A 14,061-nucleotide genomic window follows, 5' to 3' on the forward strand; every position below is an offset into this window, starting at 1 on the left:
TTATGCTGTGACTAAATAACAATTTTAAATCAAAACCTTGAGAGATGATAATTTACTTTATTGTTAGAAATAGGCATACCATTGATTTTTAGGCTAATGAAAGATAAATAAGATAAGTAAAAATGCATGTAAAAATCTAGTGTATTTTCATACATATGTTTTTTACCAAGTACAAAAATGGATGTAGCATAACCAGATTGACCCTTTAAAGGCAGATATATTGTGGATTTTTTTTGGACATCATCTCGGTTGTCATTCATCAATAATGGATGACTCCCATTGAAAAAACATTGTCTCCATCTGAAATGTTTACCGTACTATCATGCTAGAAATTGAGATGGTACTTGGAGCCACACACCTTTGGTTTCAGAGGTACTGATACCGAGGACCATCCACTGTGTGATGGAGTCTTGAAGAACCATGTTAGTCTTTTCATGTGTGACAATACTGAATAAGGGAGCGAGAGAGAATGATATACATTTCTATCTGCTGGATGCATTTAACATGTGAGGGATTGCTTTAGCAGAACCAGTGGGAAATTATTATTATATTATCAAAAGTATCTAAACTACTACTTCCTCCACATCATTAGAATACAATGCATCATGCTGTAGTCTAATAGAAAACAGAACATTTGCTTGCAATTGCATTGAACTGGGGCTTCGCTTACATTTGAAAGCCCTTTGAATATCTTATCTTTGGTTGGTCAGATCTTGAGTATGTGAGATACCTATCTGGTTCCCAAATTCTGAAACCCATACCTGATTAAATCCATCAATTTTACATAATCAGTAACACATGAGGAACAATCATGTGTTACTGTCTGTTAAATGTTGTCTTTACCCAGCATGCGTTTCTTTATCACTCAGCAGTATGGTGGTCCACATCCAGCTGACATCAAATTTAGAGCGGATAATAATGTCCTCCTCATCATCGTCATCAAAGAAATCTTCATTTCCTTCAGAAAAATTCAACAAGATTGAAGAAGAGAAAGAGAGTGAGAGAACTCGATAGACATTTATATTTACACAATCTATCGATTTGCCTATGAAATGTATGTCAGACAAAGACAGACTGAAAAAAAGAGAGAAAAAATGCTTTTACTGCGAGCGAGGATCAGTTCTGGGGTGGTGAAGCGTATCTTATCTTTCTGGATTCCTTGACAGCAGCGTAGAAAGGCCTCCACACACTTCGGCCCTTCTGTGATGTAGTGCGAGCGCTTCTCACATGAGTAGTCCAAGGGAAAGTCCATCATGCCATCATGACAGCACCTCTTCGCATTCTCTTCATACTGTCTCGCTTGGGAAGTAGATAACATAACGCAGCTATATCGGTTAATTCACCCTCATTCTATTTATGATCTGTTACATCAGCCCTTACTCACCTAGCTCATATTTGGCTTCCTGTAAAGACTCTGCCCGTCGCCTCCTTTTAGGTACCTCTGTGTCACAACTGAATCCTAAGAGATGATTGAAAAGCAACTGAAGCTGATAAAAGGGTCTAATCTTAACTAACATAATTGAAGAAACCAAGAGAACATCAACTACAGTATTTGTCCAGTAGCTTAGTAATTCAAATGCTGCAGTGATCAGTGCATCTCAACAAGCGTATGCTTATCTGGAATGTAGTAATAGTATATAAAATAATATTATGCAGATTGCTCCTACGTTGTCTAGGTGCTGTTTTTTCTCGATTGGATACAAACAGGAGGCCAGCATCTGAGAAAATTGCCATGTTGTTTCGCCCCCCTCCCCTTGTGCACCCTTTGTCACTCCTCTCTACTTCATCCCAGATCTGAAATAAAGTGAGATAGAAGGGGCGTGTCAAAATGGTTCAAGCAGCAGAATATAAAAATGTAACAAGATTTCAGTGAGTCACCTTGGCCTGCGTGAGATTGCCCTTTTTACTCAGCATGTAAGCAGCCTTGTCAACCACCACCAGCCCAACCTTGGCACCTGGGTCTCCCTCCACGTTCAGAGAGAACTCTTCTCTTGGGCTGAAGTCTGGACGTTTATTAGATTTCTTTATGGATAGTTTTAGCTAAAAATCAGAACATGGACAGATGCAAAGAACATTAATGAGAACAAAAAAATTAGATGTGACATATTGAATGTACAGTACACTCCAAAAGTATTGGGACAGTGACAATTTTGTTGTTGTTTTGGCTCTGTACTCCAGCACTTTGGATGTGAAATGGTTAATGGCTATGAGGTTAAAGTGCAGATTGTCGGCTATAAATTGAGGGTATTTTTTATAAATTTCGGGTAAACTATTTGGAAATTACAGCACTTTTTGTACATAGTCCCCCCATAGAAATGAATGGAAAACAATGTATTGTGTCATTTTGGAGTCACTTATAATGTAAATAAGAATATAATATAAATATTTCAAATCACTTCTACATTAATGTGAATGCTACAATGATTATGGATAGTCCTGAATGTTTCGTGAATAATGATGAGTGAGAAAGCTAGACGCACAAATATCCTACCCCAAAGACATGCTAACCTCTCACCATTACAATAACAGGTGAGGTTAGCTTTTTGAGGGTGTCATGATGTTGGCCTGGGGGGTTGGTTTATGACAGTCATAAATACCTCTCCCCCCTTTTCCCTCTCTCTACCCTACTAAGGTTACATTTGCAAAACCCTTGTTTAACATAGAGATTCTGGGAACGTCAGAATGTGGGGGGAAATGAACTACAGTGGGGCTAAAAAGTATTTAGTCAGCCACCAATTGTGCAAGTTCTCCCACTTAAAAAGATGAGAGAAGCCTGTAATTTTCATCATAGGTACACTTCAACTATGACAAAATGATTTTTAAAAATCCAGAAAATAAAATTGTAGGAATTTTAATGAATTTATTTGCAAATGATGGTGGAAAATAAGTATTTGGTCACCTACAAACAAGCAAGATTTCTGGGTCTCACAGACCTGTAACTTCTTCTTTAAGAGGCTCCTCTGTCCTCCACTCGTTACCTGTATTAATGGCACCTGTTTGAACTTATCAGTATAAAAGACACTCCACTATGGCCAAGACCAAAGAGCTGTCAAAGGACACCAGAAACAAAATTGTAGACCTGCACCAAGCTGGGAAGACTGAATCTGCAATAGGTAAGCAGCTTGGTTTGAATTAATTATTAGGAAATGGAAGACATACAAGACCACTGATAATCTCCCTCGATCTGGGGCTCCACGCAAGATCTCACTCCGTGGGGTCAAAATGATCACAAGAACGGTGAGCAAAAATCCCAGAACCACACGGGGGGACCTAGTAAATGACCTGCAGAGAGCTGGGGCCAAAGTAACAAAGCCTACTATCAGTAACACACTACGCAGCCAGGGACTCAAATTCTGCAGTGCCAGACGTGTCCCCCTGCTTAAGCCAGTACATGTCCAGGCCCGTCTGAAGTGTGCTAGAGAGCATTTGGATGATCCAGAAGAAGATTGGGAGAATGTCATATGGTCAGATGAAACCAATATATAACTTTTTGGTAAAAACTCAACTAGTCGTGTTTGGAGGACAAAATACCATACCTACTGTCAAGCATGGGGGTGGAATCATCATGCTTTGGGGCTGTTTTTCTGCAAAGGGACCAGGACGACTGATCCATGTAAAGGAAAGAATGAATGGGGCCATGTATCGTGAGATTTTGAGTGAAAACCTCCTATCAGCAAGGGCATTGAAGATGAACGTGGCTGGGTCTTTCAGCATGACAATGACCCCAAACACACCGCCCGGGCAATGGAGTGGCTTCGTAAGAAGCATTTCAAGGTCCTGGAGTGGCCTAGCCAGTCTCCAGATCTCAACCCCATAGAAAATCTTTGGAGGGAGTTGAAAGTCCGTGTTGCCCAGCAACAGCCCCAAAACATCATTGCTCTAGAGGAGATCTGCATGGAGGAATGGGCCAAAATACCAGCAACAGTGTGTGAAAACCTTGTGAAGACTTACACTGGCTTACTGGGGCTCTCTCATGCCGTCCCTGGAAGGGGTGCATCACCTGAGTGGGTTGATTCACTGATGTGGTCATCCTGTCTGGGTTGGCGCCCCCCCTTGGGTTGTGCCATGGCAGAGATCTTTTGGGGGCTATACTCAGCCTTGTCTCAGGATGGTAAGTTGGTGGTTGAAGATATGCCTCTAGTGGTGTGGGGGCTGTGCTTTGGCAAAGTGGGTGGGGTTATATCCTTCCTGTTTGGCCCTGTCCGGGGGTGTCCTCGAATGGGGCCACAGTGTCTCCTGACCCCTCCTGTCTCAGCCTCCAGTATTTATGCTGCAGTAGTTTATGTGTCGGGGGGCTAGGGTCAGTTTGTTATATCTGGAGTACTTCTCCTGTCCTATTCAGTGTCCTGTGTGAATTCTCTAATTCTCTCCTTCTCTCTTTCTTTCTCTCTCTCGGAGGACCTGAGCCCTAGGACCATGCCCCAGGACTACCTGACATGATGACTCCTTGCTGTCCCCAGTCCATCTGACCGTGCTGCTGCTCCAGTTTCAACTGTTCTGCCTTATTATTATACGACCATGCTGGTCATTTATGAACATTTGAACATCTTGGCCATGTTCTGTCATAATCTCCACCCGGCACAGCCAGAAGAGGACTGGCCACCCCACATAGCCTGGTTCCTCTCTAGGTTTCTTCCTAGGTTTTGGCCTTTCTAGGGAGTTTTTCCTAGCCACCGTGCTTCTACACCTGCATTGCTTGCTGTTTGGGGTTTTAGGCTGGGTTTCTGTACAGCACTTTGAGATATCAGCTGATGTACGAAGGGCTATATAAATAAATTTGATTTGTTTTGATTTGATTTGATTTACAGAAAACGTTTGACCTCTGTCATTGCCAACAAAGGGTATATAACAAAGTATTGAGATAACAAAAGTTTATTGACCAAATACTTATTTTCCACCATAATTTGCAAATAAATTCATAAAAAATCCTACAATGTGATTTTCTGGATTTTTTTTCTTCTCATTTTGTCTGTCATAGTTGAAGTGTACCTATGATGAAAATGACAGGCCTCTCTCATCTTTTTAAGTGGGAGAACTTGCACAATTGGTGGCTGACTAAATACTTTTTTGCCCCACTGTATATTCTGGTAATCCGAACAATTGAACATATGCGGTGGTACTTAATGAATATGATGTCAGTTCGGTTGTCATCTGAGTCATTCTCACCAATGATAAGATGACAAACTCTACAGTGGAAAGTCTACACATCAGAGTTATCGGATTCACATGGAATTGTTGTTCAATTTAAATGTTTGAATATGAAATTATTTGTGATGGGATGAAATGTGATTTTAGCTTCTAAAATGTGACATTTGGGTTTTCATAAGATAGGGCTGCTCAATCAGTGGCCCTCCCCTGTGAAGGGACAAGGGCTATAAAACTTTTCAAACAAACCCTCCTCTCCCTTCCTATATAAGCCCTTGACGACAACATAACTTCCTGTTCCGAGGATATGAGGGCTACGGTCCTATGTCAGAATGGTTCAGATAATAACTACAGAACGAAGCCAACATCAGCATGAGCTTTGGTTGCGAATGGTATGAACTTTTGAAGTCTTATTCACTACAGAAGTGATACCTCCTAGCTGTTGAGTTAGCGACCACAGCTGCAAACGCAGGTTAGGAAGGAACAGACAGAGTATCCCGTCTATCACACACAACGTTACTACAACGTATTCAATTGACAACCAGAGACATTCTTCAAAGGACAGAGGACTTGGTTTGGCAACACGGTCTTCCATCTACCACCAACCTACTGAAGCACAGCTCAGAGTAAATATTTATTGCATTTTCCTTTTCCAAATGGGCGGTAATTTAGAATGCATAAGATACTGTATTTACGATAGCACAGCTTCGCCTTTGTTCCTGTTTTCCCGCTCTTTCACTCAACCCAGCCCCTTTTCCTTTGTGTAACCAGCTGTCATATCTGTTCCGCCCGCCAGGGCCGTTTTCCTTTATGACGTCATTTGTAATCAAGTTATGAATAATTGTGTGTATGTGAATTCTGTGTGATTAGTTAGGTATTTAGTAAATAAATAATTAAACCCAATTTTGTATTGCTGATTCAAATTGTTAGCCAGGGTTCTTGCAGATAAAAGAATTTACAACTTTCAGATTATGAGACTGAAGTAAGATAAAGATTAATGTTGACTGCTATTGATGTAAAATATTACTAATTCTTTAAGAGTTTATTATTTTGTGGTGCCCGACTCTAGTTAATTATATTTACATGATTAGCTCAATCAGGTGATATTAATTACAGATAAATTATTTTATAGAATAGCATGTCATATCACTTAATCCGGCATAGCCAAAGACACAACAGGGGGTACGATATTTATTCCTCTTTCTCACTCCTCATTATTCATGATTCCTACAGGATTATCCGTAATCATGGTAGCATCCACATTAATGTAGACTGATTAATGTAGATTAATGTTTAGAAACCTATTCTATTCTTATTTACAATAAAAGTGACTCCAAAATGAAACAATTCATTATCTACCATGAATTTCTATAGGGCACAAAATAATCTGAAACACAACCAAAACATACAGGAAATGCATCCAACACATTTGTAGAGTCAGTCTTGATGTAGTCATTGCTTGCTATGAATTTGGGACCAAATACTTAACTTTTTACTACTTTAATACACATGTATATATATACACATATATAAATATACAGTTGAAGTCGGACGTTTGAAATACATCCACAGGTACACCCCCAATTTACTAAAATGATGTCAATTAGCCTATCAGAAGCTTCTAAAGCCATGACATCATTTTCTGGAATTGTCCAAACTGTTTAAAGGCACAGTCAACTTAGTATTTGTAAACTTCTGACCCACTGGAATTGCGATACAGTGAATTTTAAATTAAATAATCTGTCTGTAAACAATTGTTGGAATAATTACTAGTGTCATGCACAAAGTAGATGTCCTAATCGACTTGCCAAAACTATAGTTTGCTAACAATAAATTTGTGGCGTGGTTGAAAAACGAGTTTTAATGACTCCTAAGTGTACGTAAACTTCCAACTAAAATGGAGGGGACTATGTACCAAAAGGTCTGTAATTTCTAAACAGTTAATCTGAAATGGATGGAAATACCCTCAAATTAAAGCTGACAGTTTAACCTCAGTCATTGTATCATTTCAATTCCAAAACAACAAAAATACATCACTGTCCCAATACTTTTGGAGCTCACTGTATATTGTTAAAAAAGTTATAGTTTAGAGTTTACCTGTCCCATGCACTGGTCCTCCACGTCCACCCACAGTGAGTCAGCCACCACGTCATAACCTTGCAATGGCACAATGTAGAAAGCCACCAGGCGGAAGGAAGGGAGCATGTCTGGAGTTACTTTCAAGGTTTCTTTGAGGAGAGCTTTGTCCTTTGAATTCCACTTCCCCATTTCAATGATCCGCCCTTTGCTGACCACCTAATATAACATTTAAACCAGACTGTAATAAAAATAAAAAATATAGAATTGCAAAACGATAAAGAAAAACATAGTTAATTTACAGTTGTTTTACCACGTATGAAATGAAATCATGTTGAAAAACCTGGGCCCCATTTTCTCCAAGGAAGTTGACGGCAACGTAGAGGGACTCATCCTTCTTCACAACAGATTTGTCCACAGAAAGGTGGATGTACTCTTTGACTGTCTTTGTCTCGTATGCTAAAAGTGTGATATCTTTTCGTGCCTGGTGACTAGAATCACGTAAACCAGAGACAGCGGTTGTCACTTGGACATTTTTTGTTTTGTCTGTGCGAACAGTGTTAATGGTGATGACAGCTATTCCGTGGCTGTCTGTGAGGTATTTCTGTCCCTCACGCTCTATTTCAATGCCCTTTACAGGAGAGCCAGAAGTGTCAGTCAGGTACACCTGGAGAGAGAGAAAGAGAGAGGGTGTGTTTAACAGGGGTTGAGAGGGCATGAGTGTGAGAAAGGTTGCATGACCGTTTGTGTTAATGTGTTTGAGTTACCCTTATGTAAATGAAGTTAATAAAAAAAAATGTATACTGTACTTTAATGTATCATTTTGCTTAAATAAAAAGTCCATGAAATGTTATTTAAATAAGGGTTTTTGAACTTTTTTGGTTTATATGTACTTCATGTCTTAAGATAGATTACTTTTAGTGTATTTTTTGTTCTTATGTATTCTTTTTAATATTTTGAATAATATTATTTATGCATACACAGAATACATAACAAATAAGTGTCCTTTCTCTTATTTAGCGATTATCTTGAAAATGCATGTTTTTCAGAATTCCACACACTGTCTAATTTGTAGAATAATTTGGAATACTTCAATAATATACTGAAAGTATACAGTATGTGTTTAAATATAGAAAAACTATGCTCCAAGTTAACTTTTTCAGAGTGAAGTTTTAGCAACATTAAAGTGCATGAAAACACAATTTTTTTGCGGAAGTAATATATTCCTTGATATTTGAAAGAGAAATAAACATAGGTAACACACTACTTGACACCCAGTGTAAGTTGTGACACGATCATAACCATGTCATAATATGGTCATAACTGTCACGAATATTACCGAAGGTGACTCCCCCTTCTTGTTCGGGTGGCGCTCGGCGGTCGTGGTCGCCGGTCTACTAGCTGCCACCGATCCTTTGTTCTGTGTTCGTTTGGTTTTGTCTAATTGGTTTCACCTGTTCCTTGTTTGGTTGTTAGGGTGGGGTTATTTAAGTTCGTTCAGCCCGCTTCTGTTTGTGCGGGCTTGTTCATCTGTATGTGTTAGAGTGGTTAGTGTTTTCATTTGGGTTTCTCGCTGTCCTTTTATTTTTCACGATAGGGTACTTTTGTTCTGTAGTTATACCTGGTTTGGTATACTATTTTTGTTCCTGTGATTATTTCTGGACATTAAAGCGTGTTTTTCCCGCATCCTTTGCTCTCTGCGCCTGACTCCACACCTATTCACTCATTGAGCGTTACAATAACACTGTCATGACTCATATATTTACACCTGTTGTGACATAGATTGCGTTATTTTATGGCTGGTTATGACACTTACATAAGTCTCAAAACCCATAGTTATTCAAATTTGTTTTTTCCCCTGACAATAAGTTCCCTTTTGTTTGAAAGTTTGTCTTTTTAATCTTTAGTTTTTGTTGTAATGAATTGATTAGTCACGCTTTTTTCATTGTATTTTAAATAACTTCATGACCCTGTTATGAAGCATTATGACCATCATGTGTCACTTTTACTTGGACTAAGAAAATACACTTTATGTTAATGTCAAGAAGCATTATGACCATCATAACCATATAATCCAGATAGGCCTATCACATACATGACCTATATCAGTCATCAGTCAGAAAGAGGGTTTGTTGTCCTGCTCCTGAAATCTGCTCCTGCATTCATCCCAGTCATCAGCAGCAGAGCATTGGGGTAGGTGCATGTCTAACATCAATGTTTGCACAATTACAATTATAATTTAACATGGTAAATTTCTAAAAAGTATATATAACAAACATACTGTTGATACGTAGGCTATGGTGTAACGGAATGTTTTGACTTGTGTGGTAGGTTTTGTGAGTTTTGACATTCTTATATAGGTGTCATAACCAGCTACAAAATAACTACAGTTGTAGGTTTTGTGGGTTTTGACACTCTTATGTAGGTGTCATAACCAGCCATATAATAATGCAACATATGTCACAACAGGTCTAAATATGTAATGACAGTGTTATGACCATATTATAACAGGTAATTACACATGTAGGCTGTTATGACATATTATAACATGGTTATGACAGTGTCATAACGTGTTATGACGCTGGGTGTCAAGTAAAGTGTTTGCTAGACATATAATAAGTAAATGTGTTGTTTCTATTTTTTATTTTTTAGAGTTAACATACAATATACATTTAAGGACTTGGTAAGGGTATAATTCTGCTTCTTTCTAAAGACAAAAGTTTACCCTTGTGACGTATGCAACTTACATGAAGATTAAATGGTAGGCCTGGCTTGAAGAATTTGGAGGATTTGGTAAAATAAATTGAGTAAGGAGATTTAACCACTTTGATGCCTGTGAGTTCTGCTGTTACAATGTCACTGCCTAGGAAAGAGACGGACCAGGAGAAAACAAGGTGTTATATGGGATGTAACAAATATAATCTGTGGATATTAGGGTCAAATACACATTCCAAATGCTCTTATGTATATTTACAGAAAAAAAGATGGGTATCACTAGTAAAAGTCACTAGTAGAACAGCCCATCACAGGCTGGATTGAAGATGCTCTTTGAATTATGTATCGTCCAAAAACAAAGACACCCAATGCGGCCTTAATAAGTGTTTCCATGTTGTTGTTTTTTATCTATTAAACTGAACATGCAACAGTAATAAAGGGATTATGAACACACAACAATGATTATATAATACTTGAGCTGTGCTTGATTTAGTTTTCCATGGAACCAATAGAGTAGCTCCAAAAATGCACACACAAAGCTAATTCAAGCACACCTCAAATACTTTCAAGAATTTTGAAGTATTTTGCATAAGTATTTGACCTTGGTCTGATGGATATGAATGGATGAATCCATATAGCATTCACAATAGGTATTACCACACCTGAGCTAGTGAAGACAGTAGCTCTTGCATAGAGAGAACATTCAAGGATATCATCAATACTATTAACGTCTTTAGCGGCAGCAATGATTTCAGCAACTGTCAGTATGGCTGTGGTTGTCCCTGTCTGAGAGACAAAATCAAAAAGATGGTTAAATGTAGAATATCGACAAATCAGTATTCTAAGGGTACAGTGCCGTGAATAAGTATTTTCCCCCTTTCTAATTTTCTCTACTTTTGCATATTTTTTATATTACATTTTATCAGATCTTCAACCAAAACCCAATATTAGATAAAGGGACAATTACATACTTATTTAATTTATTTAATAAACAAAAGGTATGCAACACCCAATTCCCCTGTGTGAAAAAGTTAATTGCCCCCCTTACACTCAATAACTGGTTGCGCCACTTTTACCTGCAATGACTGCAACCTAACGCTTCCTGTAGTTGTTGATCAGTCTCATGTGGCTGTGGTGGAATTTTGGCCCACTCTTGCATGCAGAACTGCTGTAACTCAGCGACATTTGTAGGTTTTCAAGCATGAACTGCTCGTTTCAAATCCTGCCACAACATCTAAATTGGGATTAGGTCTGGACTTTGACTAGGACATTCGAAAACTTTACATTTGTTGCTTTCTAGCTATTTTCATGTAGACTTGATTGGGTGCTTTGGATCATTGTCTTGCTGCATGACCCAGCTGCGCTTCAGCTCACAGACGGATGGCCTGACATTCTCCCACAGAATTCTCTGATACAGAGCAGAATTCATGGTTCCTTCTATTAAGGCAAGTCGTACAGGTCCTGAGGCAGAAAACCGTCCCCAAACCATGACACTACCACCACCATGCTTGTCCGTTGGTTTGAGGTTCTTACTGTGGAATGCAGTGTTTGGTTTTCACCAAATGTCTACCAACGAGCAGTTCATGCTTGAAAACCCACAAATGTCTCTGAGTTAAAGCATTTCTGCATGAAAGCATTTCTGCATTTCCTCCACAGTGATGTGAGAGACTGATCAACAACTACAGGAAGCGTTAGGTTGGAGTCATTGCAGCTAAAAGTGGCACAACCAGTTATTGAGTGTAAAGGGGCAATTACTTTTTCACACAGAGAAATTGGGTGTTGCATATCTTTGTTAATTAAATAAATAAAATAAGTATACTTTTTTTGTGTTATATGTAAACTCATGTTCCCTTTACCTAATATTAGGTTTTGGTTGAAGATCTGAAAACATTCCGTATCAAAATATGCAACAACACAGAAAATCAGAAAGGGGGCAATACTTTATCATGGCATTGTAAATCCTGCCCTAAGTCACTGCTTTGAATTTGAGTTTGAATTGATGAGAGATTGTACAATTACTTGATCAATAATATGCTGCCAAATAATACATAACATACCTTGTGGAAACATTCCAGTGATCATAATAACTTTGCTGTAAGGGCATCATCAGTAAAGCACAGTTCAAGAAAAACTTACTTGTAATTTGTGCCTTTGTAGTAAGGTGGATAACTGGATTTTCGTGCCATTTTTGCACACATATCCAAACATGACATATGCATGGCCTACAACCTCCGTTCCAGAGAAGTACCTGAGAAACAAGTGTGTAGCAGTGTTATAAATGAAATTGAATCTTCGCTTAATTAAGCTCCGCCGCCCTTAGTTACTGTTGCAACCTCAGACAACATTTCCCCGGGAAACCCAATTCCCCATTCAACCATTGGTGAAATTCCCTCCCCAATGATCTCAAACTGTGTTTCTAATACACAATGAAATTAAACACAGACTACCCCTTGCTAATCAGGAAACTTTTGCTTATGTTGTGGTGGACTGTCATTACAATATATTCACGGGAACCTTGTCAAATTATGTTTGTCGTGTGGCTAGCCCTAAGCTCATGGCAAGTTTATTATTATTTTTTAAATCAATGGGGTAAATATCAAGAATTGAAATGACCGTTGACCAGATTATTTAAATATAAAACGTACAGTGCATTCGTAAAGTATTCAGACCCCTTGACCTTTTCCAAATTTAGTTACGTTAAAGACTTATTCTAAAATAGATTAAATATAAACATTTTCTCAACAATCAACACACAATACTCCATGATGACAAAGATGACAAACAGTTTAAAAAAAATGTTGCTAATTTGAGTGGGCAGACTGAAGCCACTTCTCAGTAAAAGGCACGATAGCTTGGAGTTTGCCAAGGCACTTAATATACTCCCAGACCATGAGAAACCAGATTCTCAGGTCTAATGAAACCAAGATTGAACTATTTAGTCTGAATGCCAAGCGTCACGTCTGGAGGAAAGCTGGCACCCTCCCTACGGTGAAGCATGGTGGTGGCAGCATCATCCTGTGGGGATGTTTTTCTGCGGCAGGTACTGGGAGACTAGTCAGGATCGAGAGAAAGATGAACGGAGCAAAGTACAGAGAGATCCTTGATGAAAACTCAGGACCTCAGACTGGGGCGAAGGTACACCTTCCAACAGGACAATGACCCTAAGCACACAACCAAGACAATGCAGGAGTGGCTTCGGGACAAGTCTCTAAATGTCCTTGAATGGCCCAGCCAGAACCTAGACTTGAGCCCGAACATCGAACATCTCTGGAGAGATGTGAAAAGAGCTGTGCAGCAATGCTCCCCATCCAACCTGACAGAGCTTGAGAGGATCTGCAGAGAAGGATGGGAGAAACTCCCCAAATACAGGTGTGCCAAGCTTGTAGCATCAAACCCAAGAAAACTTCCATTATCATCATCACTCACTATCTGTTAAATTAAATGTCAAATAAAATACATTTCCCAGAGGGCATCAGATCAAGCACCCCAGGCTGGATATTGTTTTTCAAACTCACATAGCTTCTAAATCCACTTGAAAGTCTTTGTCCAGAACATGTAAATACTGCTTCCTGGTTTTCAATGTGACCTCAAATGTTGGCAATACTATAACAACAACAAAGAATACAATGACACAATGACAGCGGACAGTAAAAAATGAAATAAAAAAATCCTGCTGTTAGATGGATAATCTATACTGTTGTGTTTGAATGGATGTCTTACCATGTTTCTTCACATCAAATGAGGTGTTAAAGACCCTGTCAGGTTCACTCTGTAATTTCACCTCGATGGTCCACGTTCCTTCCTCCCTGAAGGGAATAGAATACATGAGATTATTTACACATTGTAAATAATGTTCCACTTCTAATTTCACATTTGCAATGTGGAGTAACAAAATAAATGGAACACTTTTTGGCCACATTCATGGGTGCACAGACACACACACACACTGGTGGAAAATTTACCCAATTGTCATACTTCAGTAAAAGTAAAGATACCCTTAACCATTGGCATACAATGGTCGCGCACGGCGGGAAATTGAATTAACATAATACAAAAAAATCCCCCTAAAAATCTGTCTGTTTAAGTGAGAGATGTTTTTTTTTGCATGGGTTGCGTCTCAATCCA

At 38.8% G+C, this 14,061-nt stretch overlaps 1 protein-coding gene across 1 annotated transcript in view; it reads right to left on the reverse strand.

Annotated features, from left to right (window-relative positions):
* Positions 1-14,061, reverse strand: part of LOC112260752 (complement C3) — a 49,535-nt gene that overhangs the window by 23,841 nt on the left and 11,633 nt on the right. Inside the window, exons 6-18 of the mRNA XM_024436074.1 lie at positions 13,657-13,742; positions 13,452-13,539; positions 12,073-12,184; positions 10,599-10,722; positions 9,969-10,084; positions 7,535-7,888; positions 7,243-7,440; positions 1,879-2,040; positions 1,668-1,794; positions 1,385-1,459; positions 1,105-1,299; positions 844-958; positions 359-447 (exon numbers count right to left, since the gene is read on the reverse strand). Of these exons, the coding sequence (XP_024291842.1) occupies positions 359-447; positions 844-958; positions 1,105-1,299; positions 1,385-1,459; positions 1,668-1,794; positions 1,879-2,040; positions 7,243-7,440; positions 7,535-7,888; positions 9,969-10,084; positions 10,599-10,722; positions 12,073-12,184; positions 13,452-13,539; positions 13,657-13,742 (1,841 nt within the window). The remainder of the gene's footprint in view (positions 1-358; positions 448-843; positions 959-1,104; positions 1,300-1,384; positions 1,460-1,667; positions 1,795-1,878; positions 2,041-7,242; positions 7,441-7,534; positions 7,889-9,968; positions 10,085-10,598; positions 10,723-12,072; positions 12,185-13,451; positions 13,540-13,656; positions 13,743-14,061) is intronic.

The sequence above is a fragment of the Oncorhynchus tshawytscha genome, linkage group LG10 (genome assembly GCF_018296145.1).
Source record: "Oncorhynchus tshawytscha isolate Ot180627B linkage group LG10, Otsh_v2.0, whole genome shotgun sequence".
In the NCBI taxonomy this organism is placed as follows: domain Eukaryota; kingdom Metazoa; phylum Chordata; class Actinopteri; order Salmoniformes; family Salmonidae; genus Oncorhynchus; species Oncorhynchus tshawytscha.